This window comes from Choristoneura fumiferana, chromosome 19 (genome assembly GCF_025370935.1).
Source record: "Choristoneura fumiferana chromosome 19, NRCan_CFum_1, whole genome shotgun sequence".
Classification (NCBI taxonomy): Eukaryota; Metazoa; Arthropoda; class Insecta; order Lepidoptera; family Tortricidae; genus Choristoneura; species Choristoneura fumiferana.
The window spans coordinates 6,251,433-6,276,631 of NC_133490.1; the positions used below are offsets into that span (position 1 = coordinate 6,251,433).

At 40.0% G+C, this 25,199-nt stretch overlaps 1 protein-coding gene and 1 non-coding gene across 6 annotated transcripts in view; one reads left to right on the top strand and one right to left on the bottom strand.

The window, feature by feature from the left end:
• The window catches only part of LOC141438735 (polyamine-transporting ATPase 13A3-like), a 426,124-nt gene extending 401,281 nt beyond the window's left edge, over positions 1–24,843 (top strand). For all 5 annotated transcript variants that reach the window (XM_074102666.1, XM_074102665.1, XM_074102664.1 and 2 more), the window contains 18 exons: positions 817–984; positions 1,259–1,329; positions 1,591–1,694; positions 2,183–2,345; positions 3,560–3,764; positions 5,055–5,241; positions 6,390–6,525; positions 7,492–7,657; positions 8,098–8,298; positions 8,816–9,013; positions 9,727–9,852; positions 11,219–11,372; positions 12,261–12,382; positions 13,372–13,489; positions 16,147–16,280; positions 17,710–17,856; positions 18,255–18,381; positions 22,118–24,843. In XM_074102666.1, coding sequence (XP_073958767.1) covers positions 817–984; positions 1,259–1,329; positions 1,591–1,694; positions 2,183–2,345; positions 3,560–3,764; positions 5,055–5,241; positions 6,390–6,525; positions 7,492–7,657; positions 8,098–8,298; positions 8,816–9,013; positions 9,727–9,852; positions 11,219–11,372; positions 12,261–12,382; positions 13,372–13,489; positions 16,147–16,280; positions 17,710–17,856; positions 18,255–18,381; positions 22,118–23,097 — 3,507 coding nt within the window. In that variant the 3' untranslated portion in view covers positions 23,098–24,843. The remainder of the gene's footprint in view (positions 1–816; positions 985–1,258; positions 1,330–1,590; positions 1,695–2,182; positions 2,346–3,559; positions 3,765–5,054; positions 5,242–6,389; positions 6,526–7,491; positions 7,658–8,097; positions 8,299–8,815; positions 9,014–9,726; positions 9,853–11,218; positions 11,373–12,260; positions 12,383–13,371; positions 13,490–16,146; positions 16,281–17,709; positions 17,857–18,254; positions 18,382–22,117) is intronic.
• TRNAG-GCC (transfer RNA glycine (anticodon GCC)) lies at positions 14,411–14,481 on the bottom strand. Its single transcript has one exon. It is a non-coding gene; the product is annotated as a tRNA-Gly (tRNA).
• Positions 24,844–25,199: the final 356 nt, after the last annotated feature.

The following is a 25,199-nucleotide window of genomic DNA, read 5'->3' on the forward strand; positions in this document are numbered from 1 at the left end:
TCATAAAAATAACACATTTAACACTCAACTCATACATGGCTCAATACAGTAAAAATTTTGAGTACCACTTTCGACCGAATACGAATATTCGGTAAATATGCCGAATACCGAATAAAAAAAGAAAATACGGCCCATCTCTAGAAATGATCTTCACCATCCTTGAATACCAACAACTCAAGTAACTTTTAGAGTGAAATCCCATCCCACTAATATTATAAATGCCAAAGTTTGTCTGTTTGTTACTTCATCATCATCACGTCTAAACAGCTGAACAAATTTAGATGAAATTCGGTATACAGATAGTTTGAATCATGGGCATGGACTTATGATAGTTATTATCCCAGAAAATTGCATATTTCCCGCGGGATAGCGATAACCGAATCCTATGCGGACGGAGTCGCGGGTAACGGCTAGTGTTTTATTATAGCTTAGACAACATACAATTTTTTGGATGGATGCTTTTTTGATGATTTAGGATAGGATATGTATGATTATGTATTTATGGTATTTTATAATGTACACCCGCCTCTGGATCCACCTCCGTAAAGTTTTGCGTAGTTGTAACGGTATCCTAAAGCTACCTACACACTATGCTGCTAACCGCGCGGTTTAAGCGCGCCATCCCTTTTCAATGTATCGCTTGAGAAAGCCTACTTTGAAAGCTGACAAAGCTGCAAAACTATATAGTTTGAAATAAGATTGGTCCCTTCTTTTTTTTTTGTTAATGAACTTTAACTTAAGATAGGTGTGCAATGTTTTAGGAATCTAGCCTATTATAATATATGTTTCCTATTAATTTGTATGTCTTATTTGCAGGTAGTATATGGCTACCGGAGGAGCAGATGGCGGACCAACTTGGTGTACGCGTTCTCAGTACTATTGTGCGGGGTACCGTTGCTTCTCTTCCACTGGTCTCCAACGTGGTTCCTGTACGCTACCTGCGTACGGGCCTGCTTCCAGCTCGCCGATCAAGTGCTAGTCGTGGTGAGTGTCGTCAAAATAATACATACATACAATTAAGCTAGTTTTCCATTAGGGATTGCAGTCAAGGTCATAAATACAGGTACCTTAACAAGACGTCAAAGATATCTTGTTATACACCTTTACGCCACTAACTATAAGGTTGTGTACGACGCTATAGATATCTATTGCTTCGAATGTACCTGCCAATTTAAAAGGAAATATTGAAGTAGTAGCATATTGGTGGTGCTTTTACAAATTTGATAAGTAGTTTTCTTAATTTATATTTTTTTTTCAGGAAACATATCAAAAAAAATGCAAGACTTTTTACATACACAAAATTATAGAAAAAACTATAGCAGATACAAGGTGAGCAATTCAAACATATTTCCAAATATTCTCACAGTTTTGCATAATATAAAATAATGATATTTGTAGATAAGAAATTGCAATAGGTAGCCGCCTGCATTAACATTTTTGCACAGCGGAGCGTGCAAAAATGTTTGACACGGGTCAAAAAATAGTCGTATCAGATAGTTATGCAGGTAGCAGGCAGGCTTGGTTGTGTCAGATATTAATGCAGGTAATTGTACCGTTGCGGTAAGTTTTTGACCACGGATTTGTTTGCAGCGGTCTCTTCAACGAGGGCTTCACGGAGGGCGATGAGAAGGTGACCCTAACAAAGGGCGGCGACCTCCACACTCCACTGCATCTTGACGATGGAACTACACTTAGTAAGTCGGTTACAAACCTTCTCGCATTCCAGAGAAAAAAGGCCTTAACAGAGCAACAGACGGACAACGGAGTTATACTATTAAGACCTTTTTTTATCCTATAAGGATTTTGTAGTCTTGAAGGAGCCTTAGTTTCTCTAGGTCCGTTTATCCCCTCGACGTTTCGACGTCACTTTATAGTGGCCGTGGTCACGATTAGACTCCCTCGCGGTGATGTCTCGATTGTGGAATTATGAGCAGAATAGATGTTTGACTAGATAATTTGAATAGATGTTCAATACTTGTGAATGTATAGATTATTTAATAATATTGTAAATTTGTTTAAAAAAATATATACCTCGTTGAGTTTCTTGCCAGATTCTTCTCAACAGAGGTTTTTCCAAACCGGTGGTTGATTTTTTTTGACATTCATAACTGCTTGTGTATAGGCTTTAACTGAATAAAGATATTTTGACTTTGACTTTGACTGTGAACGTTGTTGGTTCCAGATGTAGATCACTACCGGTACTTCAAGCACAAGAAACAGTTCCTGGTGTGGGACGGCGCGCACGCGCTGTGGGCGCTGTTAGCCGGCGTAGAGAGTGGCGCCACCTGCGCGCAACTGCACGGTATGGCCGCCACGCCGCCCAGCGGGGAGAAGCGCGCGCGCATGTGAGTATACCTTGACCCCGTTATCAAGCGGCCAGTTTGGTGGTACGGGTAGCACAAAAGTTACGAGTACTACTTTGTAATTTTTTAAGGTTCCGTACCCAAAGGGTGCCAACGGGATCCTGTTACTGAGACTCCACTGTCTGTCTGTCTGTCCGTCTTTCTGTCACAGAGCTCTATATCTTGAGCCGTAATAGCTACAGATTTTTATAGATTATGTATTACTGTGGCCGCTATAAGAATAAATACTAAAAATAAAATTAAGTTAAAAGTTAAATGGGTTTTTCAACGTTTTTGGTTTTGTTTTCAAAATATTGTACGGACGTACGGAACTATGAAAAGGAACTAGGAAATAGGAGTCCGACTCGCACTTGACCGATTGTTGTTGGATTGACAAAAGAAAAAATGGCTGTCCAATATTTTCTTCTAACCGGCAAACTAAATAGAATATTTTTTTTCTTATCCAGGACTATACTTGGTTTGGATAAGTAACTAAATGTAAACAAACTTCAGCTGCTAGATTTGGTATATTCAAGAGCAGGCTTTCTCTTCGCCCAAAGACTGAGCCTTGCAGTGCAACGAGGCAACGCCGCTAGCGTCTTAGGTACAATACCCCGCGCTGCGCTGCCTTTGGAAGAGGAAGCCCGTTTTAGTTCATTTTATGTGTTTTTTATTTTTATTTTTATGTATCATTGTTTAAATAAATAGCATACTTATAAACCCTTTATTGTATAGAAAATAAAACAATTCAGGTTTTTATACATTTTACTTATCTATCATTATAATACAAACTAGACTAGTGGTATTTCAATACAGAAATGGAAATGTTTAGATAGTTTAATGGGGGAATTTCAATATTTAAGACACACACTGACATTGTTTTGTTTACATTTAGTTAAATACCTATCCAAACCAAGTATAGTTTCCTGCTTAAAAAGACATATTAATAAAAAAAAAATTGTGTACTGGGTAGTCCCAACTGTCACTTTTTTGTATGAGAACTATGTCGACTTGTAGCACTTGTCGTTGTGGTACAGTCAAAGACTTTAATTCACGAGTCACCATGGAACCTTCTCAAAGGAAAAGTCATTACGATTTTCCCTGTTAATTAATGCGATGTCACTATGACCTTTACTGGGAAATGGCTCCATGGTGGCCCATGGATTAAAGTCCTTGACAGTAGTGCGGTGTCATCATCCTTATTATTTGTCCATCAGGTTAAACATCTACGGTCTAAACGAGATAAAGGTCCCCGTGCAGAGCGTCCTAACCCTGGTGCTGCTGGAAGTAGTGAACCCTTTCTACGTGTTCCAAGTGTTCACCATCGCCGTGTGGCTTGCGGAACCCTATTACTACTACTGCGGGGCCGTCGTGCTCATGTCAACGTTTGGTGTTGCCACTTCTGTTATACAGACTAAGAAGGTTAGTTCTTTATGTTTGCGTTGTGTGAAAGTTCCCGTGGAGCGTTAAACTTCTCACTTTAATGCATCAATGAAAAACTTAAAGAAAGGAAGAATGAAAATTATTGCCCAGTAAAAAATAAAAATCGGTCAAGTGCGATTGCGAGCGACTCGCGCATGAAGGGTTCCGCACCTCCGTGCAATGTTTTAAAAACAAATAGTTCAGTAATAGTTTTTTTTTAAATATTCAACCGAAATAGCTAGTCGTTGCTAGGCGACTCGGTCGCCTTAGCAACGGCTAATAACGTCTAGCAACCAAAAAACGCTGAAAAAAACACGTTTCTTGTATTACGACCCCTTTAATTTGTAACTTTATTTTTAGTATTTGTTGTTATAGCGGCCACAGTAATACATAATCTGTGAAAATTTCAAGTGTCTAACTTTTACGGCTTAAGAGATAGAGCCCTGTGACAGACAGACAGACAGACAGACAGCGGAGTCTCAGTAATAGGGTCCCGTTGGCACCCTTTGGGTACGGAACCCTAAAAACTAACATATATTAGCGAGAAGGTACAGGCAAGTGTAAAAATATGAACTTATTCAAAGTTTCAAAAATAAGTACCACAGACTCTTATTCCGACGCAATAAGGCCGTAGTAACATCTTTGTGAGTGGTTCGAATAGATACTTATTTTTGCACTTGACTGTGCATTCTCATGCTTCTCTGAGGCTGCATCTCTGAGGACCATGCTTCACCGCGCTGATTATTTTGGTTTCTTATTGCGTACTTTCGTCTTTAATTATATCATAGTGATTTCTTTCACCGTAAGGCGGCGTTTCCACCATAGATGTGGGAGGATGTGTAGCGAGGAATGTGTTTTTCATGAACCAATAGAAACGCTTCTTTACACATCCTCGCAACGCACATCTCTGGTGGAAACGGAGCCTAAAGCTTCGTGGAAATTTACAATCGTAATTTCGCATATGAATTTTGAAAAACTCACGGAGTTCGAGCCCGGATTTGAACTTACGATCACTAGGCCACCACGCTTACGCTCACGTTTCACCATCCATTGATTAGTGTTAACTGGCGGTTAGGTGTGATGCCGTCTCTATTTGTTTTGTTCGAATAGACGGAGACGACATCACATTTAACCGTCGGTTAACGCTAATCAATGGATGGTGAAACAGCCCCTTTGTGTATTTGTACCCCATAACATCATACTTTTAATAGGTAACTCAGGAGACGTTACCATGGCGACAACCTTCACTAAAAAGTTGATTGACCCCCCACTTTAAATCACCACTTCCAGAACCAAGAAAGTCTCCGCGCGACAGTGGAAGCCCACGCGTCTGTCCAGCTGTGGGACTCCCGCGAGGTGGACTCGCGCTGCGTGGCGCCCGGTGACGTCATCACGCTCCCCCCCCACGGCTGCGTCATGCTCTGCGACTGCGTGCTGCTGGCGGGCTCGGCCATCGTCAACGAGAGCATGCTCACCGGTAACTAACAGCCCACGCTTGCCGTGTTACTTCGTCTAAAAAGCAACTGGGCTGTAGCCCATTTAGATCGTTATTGGTTTTTTGAGTCTTTTTGTATTTTTTTTTATTTCAACTCCAAATTTGTTACTTTACGGGTATCCCGTGAAAGTAACAAATTTGGAGTTGAAAAAAAAATACGGTGACATCTCTTGTCTGGGTGAGCGGTTGGTTCCGAAAGAGTGTGACCTCTGTCGACGCCACATAGATGTCGCTAGTGCTACTGCTTCAGTAGCAAAGTAGAAATAAGCAACCTGAGATATGTATGCATAGGAAAAATTCGTGTATAGATTCCTGTCCAGCAGTGGTGTAGGGGTTATAGCACGCAGCACGTAATGCTGAGGACCTGGGTTCGATTCCCAGTGCTGGTCTCTTTTTCTGGTTTTTCTGTGCATCCATGTCTCAGTTTGTATTTTCCATTTAGATCGGTCAGTATGGGAAAGTTTGAAACTATAAGACATACGAGTACGAAGATCTGATCTTAGGAACCATGTCATTGATTTTAGTAACAAGAAGAACTGCATTCATACATAAAAAAACACTCCTTGTACTCAGTTCGGGAATCGAACTCAGTCGTTTTGAAAAATAAAACGATCATTATTTTAGGTTTTAAGCAATAAATGTTACTATAAAACACGGTATCTAGAATGAATAAAATGCATTGTAATTCATAATCTTTAATAATTTTAGAGTTGCTTCGCACACGTGGAATAGGAGCTCCGCTGTCGACTTTGGGTCATGGATTAAAATTGACGAACCAGGAAATAGACGAACGGAGACCGACTAGACATTCGTGCAACTTTAGGCCACTTGCTACTTAGACCAGCTGCTTATTAAACGAAGTAATACTAACCTGCCTGCCCAGCAGTGGGCAGCCACGACGAAAGAAAAAAGCGTTGTCAACGCACGTTGCACGAAAAAAACGTAGTGTGCATAAGCTCTAGCCCAGGGATTCTTAAACTTTTTGTAGTCACGAACCACTTTCACACTTGAGGCAATTCCACGGACCCCTGTCAAAAGATATTTTTGGAAATTTCCTAATAAATATGTTTACAGACTGACCTACTGCGGACACTTTAAGAAAACCTGCTCTAGCTTGACCTTGTCCGCAGGCGAATCGGTCCCGGTATCGAAGACGGCACTCCTACGGACTGACAAAGCGTTCGACTTGAAGGAACACGCTTCCAGCGTACTCTTCTGCGGCACGCGAGTCATACAGACTCGGTATTACAACAACGAACCGGTCAGGTCGGTAATACAAAGATTATCAAAAATACAAACTGAAACATAGATGCACAGAAAAACCAGAAAGAGACCAGCGCTGGGAATCGCCCAGGTCCTCAACATTCCGTGATGTGTGCTTCTACACCACCACTGGACAGAAGCTTTAGCTTAAGCTGTCGCTGCTTAAGTGACAAAATAAGAAACAAACAAGCTGAGATATGTGGTGCATAGGAGGAATTATTTGTGTCTGTACTCCTGTCCAGTGGTGGTGTAGAGGTATAGCACACAGCACGGAATGCTGAGGACCTGGGTTTGATTCCCAGCGCTGGTCTCTTTTTCTGGTTTTTCTGTGCATCTATGTTTCTGTTTGTGTTTTCGATATGGATTTTACGGGATGACCGTTATGATTGGTTTTTTTAGTCTTTTTTATTTCAACTCCAAATTTGTTACTTTTACGGGTATCCCGTGTAACCATATCCACCACCATATGCACCACTGCTGGAATCCAGCACGGATTGCTGAGGACCTGGGTTCGATTCCCAGTGCTGGTCTCTTTTTTCTGGTTTTTCTGCGCATCCATGTCTCATTTGTATTTTCGGGATGACCGTTTTTGAAATAAAAAATACAAAAAGACTCCAAAAACCAATCTTATTTACATACCCCTTCCATATCTTCCTGGGTATCGGGTTCGTGGTGGCTCGCTACAAACTGCCCTTCATTTAATGACACGCCGGCATCCATTGTCAAGGTTCTGTGTAGTTTTGTCAACTTACACCAGGTATATGGCAATAAAGAGTTTTTTATTTTACTTAGGTTTTAGTGTTACTAAGATCCTCGAGGAATCTCTGTACCCTGAGTCCAGCACGGCTGATAATTATGATGATTACCACTTTTGTCAACAAATTTCCCAAACCAGTGGACGGACAACTATTTATCACAAAACACAGACAAAATTAATCCCCTTTTCTTAAAGTCGTTTTTTATATCCAGAGCGCTGGTCCTTCGAACCGGCTACAACACTAGCAAAGGTCAACTGGTACGGAGCATCCTGTACCCGACGCCGGCAGACTTCAAGTTCGATCGCGACTCGTACAAGTTCATCGTGATCCTGGCTTGCATCGCGGTACTCGGCCTGGCTTATACTGTTGCGCTCAAGGTCAGTCCAGTCAGCGCTTAGAAGTGGATCGGTCCTTTTACACGAGATTGATCCCTTCAACAAACTTGGTCTTTCGAACCGGATTTGGCCTTCAAACCGGATTAGTCCTTCGAACCGGATTAGTCCTTCGAACCGGATTGGTCCTTCGATCCGGATTGGTCATTAGAACTGGATTGGTTCTTCAGATCGGATTAGTCCTTCGAACCAAATTTAGTCTGTTTTTTGTATTTGTAATCAAAATTATGCTCATACCCTACCTGGAACTAAATTTGTGTAAAATAAAGCATACTTCCATGGGTACTTAGCAAAATAAAAAAAATACAATGATCGTTTATTCGGTCCTAGATATTCTGCCGAAAGCCGAAGCCAAAATCCGGCTGTTACCATTAAAATAAGAGAATATTTAATTTTGTAAAATTATAATTATTCTTTTTCCACAGGCCTACCGCAACCTGACACCTGGCGACATAGCGATCAAAGCGCTGGACATAATAACTATAGTAGTGCCCCCGGCGCTGCCCGCCGCCATGACAGTCGGCCGGCTGTACGCGGTGGCGCGGTTGAAACGCGCGCGCGTCGCCTGCCTTAACACCCGAGCGGTCAATGTCAGCGGCTCGCTAGACTGCATTTGCTTTGACAAGGTATTAATGTAATAAACCCGGACAACTCGCGTCTTAAATCGAGTTTATAGCTCGACAAGTTTTCAGTAACTAATAAATGAAGCATAGTAATTCAGTTTCTTAATTTCAGGTCGTGTATACTGGCATTCAGCGTGAATATTTTAGCCTGACATTGTATTCTTAAAAAAAAAAATACGTTTTGCATTGAAGCAAAAGATCGTCTTGTAGGCCTTAAATTGGCTTCAAAGTAACCTAATGCCCGAAATTTATACGTGGTGATTTTGACATACGTAAAAAGAAAGAAAATTATAAACGCTTAAATACGTAGTCGTTATAATTTAACTCTGGAACACTTAGTTATCTTAGGAATAAAACATCGATTTCTAAGAGTTTTAATTTATTTTCAGTCCATGTTTGAGAAAAGCACTATACAAGCCTCGGCGTGAAAGAACTTGCCAGCCTCGTATACCAATCCGTCTATACATACATACTCAGCCTTTCTTTCCCGGCCTCTGCAGTAATGTACTATTATTTGCAGACGGGTACACTGACGGAAGACGGCATGGACATGTGGGGCGTGGTGCCGGCGGCGGCGACGCGGCCCGCGCGGCTCGCCCGCGCGCTGAGGGACCCGCGGCAGCTCAATGACCTGCACGAGCTCAAACTGGGCATGGCCAGTTGCCACAGCCTTACGCTACTCAACGGAGAGCTGGCTGGGGACCCGCTCGACTTAAAGGTCACTATTACTCTATCCCAAAGCTGCTCGAGTTTTTTTTCATCATACTTGTTCGTTAAGTTGGTTGCAAGCCTTGAATAAAACCCAAGGGCCTTTTTTTGCATTGTGCGTGTTTCTGTATAATGTTAACACAAGATTTCATGGCAAAATTGGGTCCTTATACTCACAGGACCAACTATTACAACAAATATGACATGTGAATACTTTAAGAGAATTTCGACCAGGCTCAATTTGCGGATATGTATGTTTTATTTTTTATTTTATTGAATGAGATTTTTATTAAATCCAAAATAGAGATTTCGCTATCTCTTATAGTTTCTGTAATCTCTATACTGACCCATTTGAATTGATCATCCTGTATAATTTGATTCCTAGGCCACTTAACCTTGCCATAATAAATAATTTTGGTTTGTCGATAGCAGTGTTTTTCAAACTTTATTATGTCGCGGCCCCCTTGGTTTGAAAAATATTTGGCGACCCCCTGCTTACCTCTACTTACAGTTATTTTTGTTATCCTACGTTGACAATACAAATATTGAATAATCATACACAGTAATGGCGAGAGTATTTTAAAGCTATTGCGACCACAGATTGAAAAACACTGGTCCATGCTTATTGGATGACTTAAATGTCACAATGACAAGGCTCTGCGGTGGCCTAGGAATCAAATTGGTTGACTGTACTTTGATAATTAATAGATGATTGTGTCTCAGATGTTTGAATCTACGGGCTGGAGTCTAGAGGAGCCGGCCGTGCCCGAACCAGCCAACTACGAGATGTTAACGCCCACTATCGTGCGCCCGCGCCGCTCCGCTAGCATCGACGTCGACGATGTGCACGTGAGTGGGTGACACTATTTCCCGGCCCGGATAACACTGACATGGAAATACCGGCCCTGTTTTTTGTGTACACGCCATAAAAACTGACAAGAAGAGCTTCTATGGGCGTGTACACGAAAAACGGGGTCTGTATTTCCATCCCGGTATTATCCGGCCCGGGAAAAAGTGTCACCCCACGTGAGTCATCTTGCAAGCTTTTATTCAACTTTCAACGTTCGGATGTACTAAATCGCGTACCAGTTGTGGTTTCACTTCCAGGGCCTGATAAAATTAGTGTTTTGTCTCATTTTTTCATACAATTTATGAGACAAAACTATAATATTATTAGATTAATATGCTACTTGGCATCGGGTTAATCGTCAATTACTGGCCACCTTATACTAAAAATGAATTATTTTTATAGGTGACTAAAATTCGTTTCAGTATAAGGTGGCCAGTAATTGACACCTTATACAAAAAAATAACTCTGTTTATAGGTGACTAGGATTAATTTTTAGTGTAAGGTGGCCAGTTATTGAACGCTGGCCAATAATTGACGATTTACCCTGATTACTTAAAATGGGTGACAATACGAAACTCGGTTATCTAGTATAATTAAATATTTTTCTTAAAGCCTTTGTTTGGGAATTGGGTAGTTCCCGGAAAAAAAATATTACTCTGTTTAGTCTGTTCTAAAAAATGGTTACGGTATGGAATCGCAGTGACGCATCGTATGCGCACCGTTTTTATCGCATGCCCTCCACACCGCTGCTTAAAATACGCAGACGGTGCGGAATCGCAGTGGCGTGCAGTAAACGTCACGGCTTTTGGTAGAGAGCATGCGGTAAAGTCCTGACCCTGACGTTTAAGGCACTGCAATTCCGCACAGTTTGCGCATTTTAAGCAGCGGTGTGGCCGTTCCTTTATATTATGATTAAATATTGGACGTGTAATTTTTATATTGTCAATCAAAGAAAAACGACAAAGATGAAATACGTCAAAGTTCGGGAGTGGGGGGGCTTGTGACGTCACGTCATGCTGAAAAGTATCGCTTAATTTCATACACGAATTTAAAAAGTCTCAGAGATGCGAGCCCGGGTTTGAATTTACGGGCTTCTGCTTGGGAGGCCATAGATCCAACCACTAGGCCACCTCAGCTCCTGTTATTGGGTAGTCAATTCATGTATTTTTTTACATTAAACTGACCGTGATTGACCTCTATCTCACCTGATGTTAAGTGCATATTAGGCCAAAGGTGTATCTCACTGGTTCAATAACAGCCAACTCTAGCCTTGAAGAGCATTAGATACAGACGTTGGGAGCGAATTCCATTCCTTAGCAGATCGCATTATGAACGATGAAGCAAACAAATGATGCCCCCCCCCAGATCCCGTTGGAGGTGGGCATAGTCCAGCAGCACCAGTTCGTGTCGTCGCTGCAGCGCGCGTCGGTGGTGGTGCGGCTGCTGGGCGAACAAGTGCTGCGCGCGTACTGCAAGGGCGCGCCGGAGATGATACGCTCGCTGTCCCGCCCGGAGACAGGTACCAGGAGAACACGAGCTGAAAGGGGGGCGGCTGACCTGGTTGGTGACGCCACCACAGATCCTCTATGTGTCCCCATGAAGCTTGTGCAGGCTGCTGCCAAGACACTGCGCGTCATGGGACTCCACAAGTAGCTGGATAAGTTCATAAGTATGTCTGAGGTACCAGGAGAACAGGAACTGATAGGGGGGCGGCCGACGCAGCGTGGTGATGCCACCAGAAAACCTCTATGTGACCTCATCAAGCTTATGCAGGCTGCTGCAAAGACACTGCGCGTCATGGGACTCCACAAGTTGCTAGATAAGTTCATGTAAGTATGCTTCAGGTACCAGGAGAACAGAAACTGATAAGGGCGCGGCCGACGCAGCGTGGTGACGCCATCATAGAGGCATAGAACCTCTATGTGACCCCATTAAGCTTATGCAGGCTGATGCCAAAAGACTGCACGTCATGGGACTCCACATGCTGCTGGATAAGTTCATAAGTATGTTTGAGGTACCAGGAGAACAGGAACTGATAGGGGGGCGGCTGATCAGGCTGGTGATGCTACCACAGAACCTCTATGTGATCCCATCAAGCTTATGCAGGCTGCTGCAAAAATACTGCACGGCAAGGGGGTCAATAACCTAACCAACAAAAAGTTGGAAAACCCCCGACTTCGTCATTTGAAGTTCAATATCTTAAAAACAGCTAAACCGATTTTGATGAAACATGTCTGAGAACCATCGCTAGAAATCCTTATTTCAAATTAAAAAAAACCGCATTCAAATCGGCTCACCCGTTTAAGAGCTACGGTGCCAAAGAAAGACACACACACACCCCTCTTTTTGCGTCGGGGGCTAAAAATCAATGAAATAATAATCGAAAATAACGTTGTTTCTTTCCTAGTTCCCGAGGACCTGGACGAAGTGTTACACTTTTACGCTGAGAAAGGTTACCGCGTGATCGCGCTGGGGTCCCGACTACTAGAGGTCACGCATCGGCAGCTGCAGAAGATGACACGGGAAGAGGTGAGCTGATGTACCTTACAATTACTAGTTTTTGTTCCGTGCCTCGAAAGAAAATACGGGAAAAACTGTTATATTTCGTCACTATTTTGCAAGAAAAAACTCTTATCTCAATTTGCCACCTCTTCCTGGCAGATCGTCTAGTGCAGTGTTTGTCAACCTTTTTCATGACACGACCCTGTAGTATGAAGAAATATTTCGCGACCCCCGTCGTTTTTTTTCATATATTTTATTCTGTGACAAATATTTTAGTTAACATTTTCTCAATATCAATTTTAAACTTATTTTCTTTTTTACTGAAGTAGTTTTGCCAGCAATTTCCCCACGTTGAAAAACACTGATCTAGTGTATTAAATTCCCCAAAGTTTTTTAGTAACTTAGCGCACGCCGTCTTTAGATATTTTATATCTTTTTGCGAGTTGTCGCATGGAAATTCCGTTTTCTTTACAATAGAACACTATAATCAGGGAAGGGATTTACACGAGTATTCTCTTTTATTCTCGGCATGTTGATTCTATGAGATATATTTAATGTTTTTTTCTTATAATAGACAATATCTTTGTTGAAATGTATGTACCACACTAAAAAGTTTCTATTTACTTATGAAGGCCCAACTTTAGGCGACAAATTTTTTTCGTGAACAAGCCTTAGGTTTATTTTATAAAACAATTTATAGTAGAATCTCGAATAATTCGAATTGTATCAAATGTGGCAAAATGTACCAAATGTTACGAGAATATGAACTAAAAATAATTACTTCTCCTGTATCACATACCAATTTACCATTACACACACAAACCCAATAATAACCACCACCACACTACACTGTCCCGTTTCGAACTCAACCAGAGTTCATCCTCAAAGCAACACAACTGTTCACCATGCTATTGTTACAATATATCTGTCATCACTCATCACACATCCCACAGGATTATTTGTATGGTTTAACTCTTTAAATACTAATGAATTCTTTTAAACCGTTGTGTTTGTAGGTTGAGTGCGAGCTCGAGTTCTTGGGACTGGTGATAATGGAAAACAAGCTAAAGGGCGCCACCACCAACATCATACGCGAGCTGAAGGAGGCTAACATACACGTCGTAATGATCACAGGTGCGTTCGTTGGTTTCTTTTAAGTATGGCTTGTCCATCGGAGGATAATTTGGCCAGTACAATATTAAACCAGGCGTTTTCAACCTTTTGGTTTTCACGTTTCAAGTTTCGCGGCACACCAGTAAAAACTGGTGCGTTGGACTGGCGCGTAGAGTGTCTACCTAAAGAGTTCCGTACAGTATACCCATAGTATGTATAACATAACCGACAGCGGAGGATTTGCATAGAATAAGTAGTTACATCAACTGTCATTAGATGGTAATGAGACAAAAGGTTTCAAATCCTGCTATTTGTACAATTTTCTTATACTAGGTTGGTTTTTTAGAAAAATATGGCTCTGTCCATTGGAGGACAATTTTGCCAGTGTCTAGTAGGTTTGGCCGTTGTACGGTAAAAAAATTGTATAAAACGAAATATGAGAGGTAATGGTGGATGAACGATGACAGCGCCTTTTCTTATACTAGCATGCAAATTACATTTTCTAACACTAAAAACAACGACGTAGACGTTGACGTTTGCAAACGTGTATAATAAGAACGTTGACGTAGTAAAGCCATTATTATTCACGAGTCGCGCTGTCATCGTTCATCCACCATTACCTCTCATATTTCGTTTTCTAGAATTTTTTTACCGTACAACGGCAAAAACTACTAGACACTGGCAAAATTGTCCTCCGATGGACAGAGCCATATTTTTTTAAAGAAACAACGACAAGAACGTTGACATTTTAAAAGTCAATATGTCCAAACGGTCCTATATATACAGTGTAAAAACAAGGAATTAAACGATAAGCAACTAATTTAAGAGTTAAAAAACAGTATGTCTAAATTTTATACGGACTAAAATTATAATTTATAAGAGATGTAATAACTAAATATGTCTTTACGTAAATTTAAAATTCGACGAAAATTACAAAAAGAATGCATCGGCCGGGAATCGAACCCGGGCCGCCCGCGTGGCAGGCGAGCATTCTACCACTGAACCACCGATGCTTGTGCTGTTATGAGCGAATTTAGAGATTAGTTACTGATTTAGAAAGGCCAACATAATATGGCAGATGACCGAAAGATGCGCTTACGCAGAGTTGGGATAATATTTAATATAATGCTATATTAACGTAACCTTGAACTTTATGAGAACAGTTGCGAATATGAATGTTATGTTACACGATAGATGTTTTGCTGCCGAGATGGGGGTAGTAAATTTGTTTATAAACAAACAAATAATATGTACAATAATTAACAGAAATAAAGATTAAAATTAATTAATTGTTCATAAAATGTATAAGACTGTAATAGTTTAGTAAGTATAGCGAATGTTATCGTCATTAAAATACACATGTATAATAAATTAGGTACTTTGTTTGTTCGTCTCCTATTGTAATTAAAAAACATACATACATACATAGCTGTGTTCAAATATTCGTAGCAACTGGTGTCTGGGTAAGTTTAAGAACAGCCCTGTTTTTTAAGAATTTATATTGTAATTGTAGTACTCTAAAGTTTAAATTTTTGTTCAGCTCAAAAATTAGAGTAATCTTTAATTAAAAATTAGATATTTTGTTAATTGCACTCGTTTTTTTTTCAAAGTTGTCATTATGATGATTATACGATGTTTATTGTGTACCGCGTCAATGGCGTGACTAAATCCATTCTTGATTCATTTTATAACATCTACACGTTAGTACTATGTCGTACTCCCAGAACAAGAGTACATATCAACTCCAAATATTCCACCATTTTGATTTAGTCCTGCTACAAATTGAATGAAGTGTAAATCAAAATGGGGTATTATTTTGAGTTGATACACTCTTGATTTGGGAGTGCGAGTGTAGGTTTAGCTTTTATTAATATTGCTGAGTTACAAACTAATTTATTATATGGCCGTTTGCTGTTTGTGCACGACAACATTAAAATAGAGGTAAAATAAAAATAAACTTGCAAACCTAGCTTTTGCGTGGACCGATAAACAGCACAATCGAATAAATATTCAAAATAAATTACGTTTAAATCGAAATCGAAGCAGTGAATACAAGGGATGACACTATACCGGCCCGGGTAATACCGACCCTGTTAATACCGACCCTGTTTTTCGTGTACACGCCCATATAGAAGCTCATGCCAGTTTCTATGGGCGTGTACACGAAAAACAGGGTCGGTATTTCCATGTCGGTATTATCCAGGCCGGTAAAGAGTGTCACCCGTTACCAGCACCAATATCTGACACAACGAAGCGTGCATAAAAGTCTAATACGATCATTTTTTTAGAGCCCTTAGGACGTGTCATATTTTTGCACGCTCCGCTGTGGCGGATATTAAGGGTCTATTTTCACCAGAGATGTGCTGTGCAAGGATAGGTAAATGAAGCGTTTCTATTGGTTCATGAAAAATACATTCCACGCACATCATCGTCATCATTATCATCATCAGCCTATAGCAGTCCACTGCTGGACATAGGCCTCCCCCAAAGAGCGCCATTGCGCCCTGTCCTCGGCGAGACGCATCCAGCTTCTACCAGCAGCCTTTCGCAAATCGTCACTCCACCTGGCGCCCTACACTACGTTTGCCAAGACGCCACGCACGCACATCTTTGGCGGAAACCCAGCCTTATGCAGGTGTTTACGAATCATCATAAAGTTCATCATGTTTGGCGTGTAGGTGACAACATCCACACGGCGGTGAGCGTGGCCAAAGAGTGCGGCATCCTGGCGGGAGGCGAGCGCGTCGTGCAGCTCTGCGTGGAGACTAGTGGGCTCGTGCCCGTCGTCTGCGCGGACAGCACCTTCCAGGGGGTCAGTACACTAACACCACACTCAACAGACAAAATAGACACACTCCACGCCACACCATGTGACACGTTAGTTTTTCTCAAAAAGTTGTCCCGTCATAAAATTAACAAGAATTCAGTTTTGTCAAGAAATTATTAACACTAAGGACGAAATCATAAAGCATAAACTGCATAAAACATCCAAAATTTCTTGACGTCAGGAAAACGTCACGAAATCTTGTGAGGAAAAAATCGCAATTTTGGAACTACATCGAAACTTTCTATTGGATCCAACAGCAAATATTGTCTGACTTTTTATCACCTTTACCACAAGGTTTTGTATCCTCCTGGGGTTCGAAGTGATAATACTAGTACATATTGTTAGCAATAGAATTTATATCTTTTGAAAATGGAATAAAGGGTCATTTTCTCTGTATCATTCAAATTAACAAAATAATAAATTTAACTTTATCTATGAGACATTAAGATTTAAATTTCGATGTTAATTTTTGTTCTAGGTATGGTGGGTCGCATGAGGGTATACAAGGTGGGCCCTGTAACAGGAGCAAAATGATAAACCACAGCTTCCACTCTTCATCTTGAGCTAATTTAGTTCTACAACTTTGAAAATAACTTGTATTATGATTTTTATTAGAGTTTAATTGAACAAGCGATGTATTGCGAAATCCGTCATTTTGTTACGTGACAAGCGATGTCATTTAGGCTATTGGATGCCGTACATTGAAAATACCATTTAATTTGTTTGGAGTAAACATAATGATAAAATTACTTAATTTTTGAAAGTTGCAGAACTAAAGTATTTTTATTTGAGTAGCAGAACCTGTGTTTTAATTTTTTGCTCCTGTTACAGGGCCCACCCGGTGTTTTTAAACACATTACTTATTTTTTGTGTTGAAATAGAGTCAGGAAATATATTGTTTTATTTTATAAGTGGACAACTGAAAATGGACAACTTTTTGAGAGATAGTCACGTGTCAGTACTAAATCAATCCCATAAGTATATTAATGACCAGTTGCAGTTTTTTTATTATTTGTTTTTTTTTTAAATCTCATTTTAAAACTAAACCAGATTTTGTTTAGCACTAGGGTTTTTTTTGGAAATTCGAATATTTCGAATTGTGTCAGTTTCATTTTAAGCGTGTTATGCGTGTTATGTCGCATCGAGTGTGGACATGTCACGAGGCGTTGCGTTTTAGTAAGTACCACCACACTACGCTGACGCGTTTCGACCTCACCCCAGAGTTCATCGTCAGAGCAACACAAACTTTATCAAGTTACCAGATGTCAGACAAACGTTCAAACCATCATTGATTTTTTTTATTGAAAGTCACCAAGTAATGAAAATGGTCAAATTTAGTGTGACGTAATTTATGGATGGCCTCTTACGGGTCACCCTGCATGTATAGGTGATCTAACATGTGCCCCCCCTTTAGGTGGCGGTGGGGCGGCGCACCGCACTGCAGCGGTCGTGGCGGTCGCTAGACAGCGGGCGGGGCTCGTCGGCGCGCTCCGAAAAAGACGCGGAGGCGCCGCCCGCTGGACCCAACTATAAGGTCGTCATGACCGGGGACACGTGGAAGGTAATATACGTACTTGAATCTAAAGGTGCGGCCACATGCAGTCGCTCGTCGCTCGACTGCAACGATAATTCTGGTCACGTGACCCCATTTTGAAGGTGTTTTTAAATTTCCCGCGACTCGAAAAATTAGCGTCAAGACGCCGCGTCGAGCAGCAGCGACAAGATGGCTTCTTGCAGGAATGAGCTTGGCCTTGGAAGCTGATTTCTTAATCTCATTTAGTAGCAGTCGTGGCAGTGGTACAAATAAAACAAATTGGAGTGAATGAAAAAAATAATTTTTATCCCGGAAAATGCACAGTTCTTGAGGGAACAGCGCACGATAACCGAATTCCACGCGGGCGAAGCCACGGGCAAAACTAGTATTATTTATATTGTATTGTATATTGTACGTGTGTGCAGGTGTTGCGCGAGCATTACCCGGCGCAGGTGCCGCGCGTGATCGGTCGCGGCGCGGTGTTCGCGCGGATGACCTCCGACCAGAAACAACAGCTCGTCACAGAGTACCAGCACCTCGGCTACTACGTCGGTGAGTTTGACATCATTTAAGAGCGTTTATTCCTGCTGAGCTGGCAACGTTGCATTTTTGTTAGTTTTTCTCGATTATTCCATAAAAATTGAATGAAAATTAATAATGTTGTCTGATAGAACACTTCTTAATATATAAGTTAATGTGTCTACTACAATAATTATTCGTTATAGACTTTTATTTTCCTTAAATCTAATTAAAGTTTATGACCGGTTTTTAAAGAAAATAAAAGTCTATAACGAATAATTATTGTAGTAGACACATTAACTTATATATTAAGAAGTGTTCTATCAGACAACATTATTAATTTTCATTCAATTTTTGTGGAATAATCGAGAAAAACTAACAAAAATGCAACGTTGCCAGCTCTAACCTCTATAGCTCTATATGTATTTTCGAATTAGCGAATAAACGTTTCTATTATTATTTTTATTATTAACCCTGCTCGCGTCCCCATACAAACGTAGTTTCGTTCTATCTAATTTACAAGCAGCACTACGGATCAAAATGCAACTTTGCAACTATAATGGGAGCAGCAATTACGATGTTTATAATTAGTTTTGGTTACAATAAAATGTAACGAAAAAAAAACAATAATGAATTTCCATTTCTCCTACAAATCTTAAAATTAATGTGATTTTATTCTGTTACATTGAATATGAACGAAAACTAATTATAAACATCAAAATAGCTGCTCCCATTATAGTCGCAAATTTTATTTAGTTTCAGTGTGTTGTTTGTGGGAGATAGGGGAGCATTGGGCACTTTTTTACTTAAGTCGTAATAAAAATGCTATTTTTTAACAAAACCAACTTTTTACTTCTTATATTAGTAGCACATATATTTGGCTTCAATTATCACGAAGAACGTAAACAATTATGTAATCAGTCTCAAAATTGCAAGAGTTTTTCTAAACACTGTCAAAAGTGCCCAAACCTCCCAATGGTCGGGTGGTTTGGGCACCTTAATGGGAGGTTTGAGCACTGTATTAAATACGCCACTTAATGGTAAAATACTTGAATATTAAATAATGTAACTATAAAAACTTGCAATAAAATCGACAAACAATCAACTGTTTTAAACTATAAGTACTCAAATACTAAAGATTTACAGCCTTATTCATAAAAAGTTAGAGCCTCCTTGAAGGCTCCTTGAAGGCCCGATGCTAAAAAACATGATTCATAAACGTCTGTTAGCGCTAATCAGTCGATCAAGGCTCTGCTAAAGTTAGCGGACCGTAGACCCTCCTTTATCTCCCTGCTAAGTCACAAAATGGCCGCCACAAGTTTGAACAGCTGACTTTGACAAGAGCAAAAAACCATACCGAAGATATTTTAGTGAAGGGTGAAGTTACGCAAAGATTAAAAAAAAAACCAGGAAAAAATATTTTCAGGAATTTGTATTTAAAAATCCTCTAAATTAGCAGCAATAAATTAACAATAAGTATAAAAAAAAATTGTGGATGATTAACACAATTATGGCTTTTTGCACAACATAAACATGCGGATCGGAAATGGCGGGAAAACAAACTTCTCGCTTTTTATTTTTTTTCCTGCTAATTTGCTGTCACTGCTGTCAACTTTTTTTTTTAATTATCGATTAGGCCATTTTTTGTCTTTGATTTGTCAAGGTGGCCAACATAACGAGTCTAATCAGTCTATCAGCGGCTCAACAACTAGCAGACTGCTAGCAAGCGTTTATGAATCATACTTCTTGACAACCGTCTAACAAGCTTAATCAGTCTGCTAAGTAACAGACCGATCAAACCTCAATTAAGGATTTTTTATGAATAAGGCTGTTAGTACTCAATACTCAGTATATCTTACTTCAGTAATAAAATTTATCTAATTTGGTTTGGCAATTTGGTTTGATGTCTTTGTGGCCTAGTGGTTTGACCTATCGCCTCTCAAGCAGAGGGTCGTGGGTTCAAGCCCCGGCTCGCACCACTGAGTTTTTCGAAATTCATGTGCGGAATTACATTTGAAATTTACCACGAGCTTTGCGGTGAAGGAAAAACATCGTGAGGAAACCTGGACAAACCTGCGAAGCAATTCAATGGTGCGTGTGAAGTTCCCAATCTGCACTGGGCCCGCATGGGAACTACAGCCCAAGCTCACTTGTTCTGAGATGAGGCCTGTGCCCAGCAGTGGGACGTATATAGGCTGGGATGATGGATGATGATTCAAATTCAATATTTATACGCAATTTAAACCCGTCCAAGTAATTTTATTTTAACGGACAGAACCTACATTTTAAACGGATTGCCGAAACAAACAATTGTGGCGGGAGCATTGGGCATGCCCAAACCTCCCTCTAAAATTAGTGCTCAATGCTCCCCACCCCCTCATTTCACAAATAAATTCAAATATGTTTTTTGTAGTCTAATGTATTACCTTAATTTATACGTTAATATTAGCTTTCGCAAACACATAACTAGATGACAATACAGAAACTTACGTCTTTTCCCAGATTACGTTGTTATTTCCTTAGAAATCACGTCAAAATATTTACTTTTTCACGCACGAAACGGTCAACGGCATGTGACACTGACAACTAATCAAAATGGCAAATGACATTAGCCTGAGCGGTGTTGCCAGTTACTAAGCTAGCCTACCACAGTATTCAAAATTAAGTAGCTTTCATACACCACGATTGACAAGGTGGTGCCCGAACCTCCCGACTGCCCAATGCTCCCCTACCTCCCCTAAATTAGAACGAAACTACTTTTGTATGAAAATGCGATCAGCGGCGACTTAATTAGTTGTCATATGCGAGCAAAGCAAAAACAGTGTGTGTGCGTGTGCGCACACATAGGCTACTTTTTATCCTACTCTATGTAGGGTCAGGATAAAATCTTGAAATCTCAACCGTTGCGCATAAGGTCTCTCTCTACCCACTTTTATTTTTATTTTATTCGACTGGATGGCAAACGAGCAAGTGGGTCTCCTGATGGTAAGAGATCACCACCGCCCATAGACACCTGCAACACCAGGGGGATTGCAGATGCGTTGCCTCATGCTAAGAGGCCACCTCAGTAAGATCACCTCAAGTGCCAGTAATTTCACCGGCTGTCTTACTCTCCACGCCGAAACACAACAGTGCAAGCACTGCTGCTTCACGGCACGATTAGCGAGCAAGATGGTGGTAGCAATCCGGGCGGACCTTGCACAAGGTCCTACCACCTGCAACCATATCATCCCATGACTGTTATAGGAACGTGTCAGGAACGGAATGTCGAGCGCACGGTTGGTTACGACACGTGCTAGTGGCCATAGTCTCATACTTCTCAATACAAAGAATATATTTTTGCCTGACCCGTTGCTATACGGTCATGGTATGATACGGTGTAATGGTAGAGACCTTAAAAGTGATGAAATTTAGCACTATTGTTTTTTAACCCTTAACAAGGCCCCATTTATTGGAGCATACTACCACAGAATCAAAAGCAGCTATCGAATACATACATACCTGACAAAGAATATTTTTAAAGCTAGTCGTATTTTTAATAATTACAATGGAAACTGTGACGTATTGCGAAGTTAATAAGGTCCAGTTACCAACAATGCAAGTAGTCGCTAAATTGCCTCTACCTTATAAGGGTTAAGGGTTATACTACGTGTTGACCACGATGTGTTGTTTGGAAATTTCGGAATTTATATTCAACCGCTGTATCAATGGTTTACGCGTACGAAGCCGGGGGTAAACACTAGTATAGCCTAAATCTGTTCATGTCCAGGCATGTGCGGGGACGGCGCCAACGACTGCGGCGCCCTGCGCGCCGCGCACACCGGCATCTCGCTGTCGGAGCTCGAGTCCAGCGTAGCGGCCCCCTTCACGTCTTCAGACCCTGACATCGTGTGCGTCGCGCGCGTCCTAAGGGAAGGCCGCGCCGCCCTCACCACCAGCTTCGGCGTCTTCAAATTCATGGTCGCTTACTCCCTCACCGAATTCCTATCCGTAGCTTTCCTCTACTACTTCGACTCTAACTTGACGGACTTCCAATTCTTATACATAGACGTTGCTTTGATAGTCAACTTTGCCTTCTTTTTTGGCATGACCGAAGCGTATACGGGGAAACTGTGCAAGATACCGCCGTTGACTTCGCTGTTAGGTCTAGTGCCGCTGACTTCTTTGGTAGGGCAGCTTGTTTTGATCGGTGTGGCGCAGTATTTGAGCTACTACGCTTTGACGTTCTTTCCGTGGTACGAGAGGCATACCTACGAAGGCGAAGAGGCGAATAAATGTTGGGAGAACTACGCTATTTTTGCAGTATCCATGTTTCAGTATATTGTTATGCCGATCGTTTTTAGCCACGGCGCGCCGTATAGGCGATCAGTGGTAACTAATAAGCAGCTTATGATCAGTATTTTGATAATGACGGGTATTTCTTTATACGTCGCCGTAGCCCCGGCGGAATGGCTGGTAAATTTCCTTGAACTCAAAATGCCGTTGGACGTTTTGCTAACTTACATTATAATTGCAATAGCAGCGTTCCATTTTGTTTTAGCTGTGTTCTTCGAAAGGGTCATAGTCCAGTATTTAATGGAAAGTAAACAAATAGTACCAAAGTGCTTGAAGGAAAAGAGAGTGAGGAAAACTCCTCATCTCATGATTAAAAGGGAACTGACCGATATGGACTATTTGGAATACGATAGCGAAATGAAATATGAAAGCGAGGCCACTAGCTCGCGGAACTCGAGCAAGTACGATACTTGACGTTTTTAATAGATATAATTTTTTAATTTGTCTAGTGAATAATGCATGAAATATTGTGTTTGTTTATAAACTGATTGAATTCACGTTTTATATCGATTTTTTACTATTTATTGATTTATGACGCATATACAACAAATGAAATAAATGATAGATTTTAAGATGCAAAATGTACCAATCGATATTACTTTACGATACCATTTTAACTATGTGATTTGATAAATTACCTCTGAATAAGATGAATTGTATTTATTACATTTTTTTTTATATTTTAGAGGTATTTGTTGAATCAACTTAGAGAAATTATTCTTCAATGGTATTCAGATATTTAACACCTATTGTGTTTTCTAACAGGTGTTGAGTGTTTGTGTAAACTGACACTAACTCGAAATAGATATTAATTTGTACTTTCTTCTGTATTAACTCGCGAATTTTCGATGTGATATCCATTATGTTAATATGTTACGTTTTATGCTTTTTCCGTACTTCAATGCATTTTTTGCAGTATTTTTGTTCTATAATATTTACCATTTTATTCTCTTATGAAATATTTGAAACTTATATGAATTAATTTTAGTATAAGCACATTGTGATAGCATATGTAACGGACGTACACAAAGTATAGGTGCCTTATGAGTAATTGCACTCAAAAGCAATGCAAACGGTGGGGAAGGTGGATTCTACATAACCCGTTTCCATTGTTCTTGACTATATTTATAGTTAAGTTAAGATGAAAGATGAGACCATTCCATTAAAATTGGTGCTGTGCATACCAAATGTCTATTTTAAAGGTTTCTTAATGCAAAAATGTTTTAATTTTATTTGTAGTGACATTTTGTTATTAATTTTAAGCAAAACTTATGAGTTCTTTTCATACTAGTTTTGTAAAGTGTGGAGTTATTTTGATTATTTTTTATTTATTCTAGGACAGGATATATACAATTTTGCAGAGCTTGGTACTTTTCGTCTGAAAATAAAAATGGTTAGAATACTTACACACACAACACACACACAAACATCACGCTTTTAATCCAAAATGGGGTAGGCAGAGCACACGAAACGTTACCGCCTCGGAGAACTTTTACCAAGTTTTTGAGTTTGACGAAAACGGTACAATACCGTTCAACGGTAGATTGATAAATTGGTGGAATACTTACACAATATTGAAAAATACACATTTTTTGTATAATTTTAGCGACTAGACATAAATAAAAAAAACCGTTAGTATGAAATATGGTCATAATTTCAGCAGTTTCTGGGTTGATTCATACTTGGGTCACTCCATGCACGTCTTTCGTTTAAGCGAACATTCGTCGAAGTTATGTGTCGATCTTATGATTGTCCGGTGAAGTATTAGTCTATGAAGCGGTGTTTTCTTTGAAAACTAAAATAAAGCGCACAATTCAATAGCGAACCAAGTGCATACACTTGTTACGATTTTGCTTTATACTTAAGGGTTATACTGTATAAGTAGGAGACTCAGACGAGAGACTAAAAATATGTATTCTTATGAAACGTTAGCTAGGAAGATATACTTTAGTCTACATAAGGTAGACGAACGTAACTATAATGAATTCTTGTAATAATGTGCTTAGTATTTATACATACATACATAGATCATTACTTTAGAAAAAAACTTGTACCTCAAAATCGATAATTTTTCTGAGTGAACTTTATGATATAAAGTCGTAGATATGCCGAGACAAAATTTATTACCAAAATTAAAACGAAGCTTTAACAAAATGATCATATTTGGAGTTTTATTTTTCACAAAACCTTCTCTCTACTCGTGTCACGGTGCAGACGTTATTAGCTCTTGGCGCTAGATGGCGTTAGTAGCGCATTCTATTAAAAATCTTTTATTTCCTATATTTAATTAAATGCGATTGCGCAGCTGTGTTTTTTTTTAATGTACAAATTGAAATTTTTCTCCTTTCAATTTTATACAAACTACCATAGATTCAAATTCCATATTGTCTCTGGTATTTTTATCAATAGGAGGGTAAGCTAGCTAAAATTGTTGAATTTGGACGGTAGTTGTTTTCTTAACAGCTGATATTGTTATTGTGTCAAAATTTTGCTTAAATAGCCACACACAGCCAGAT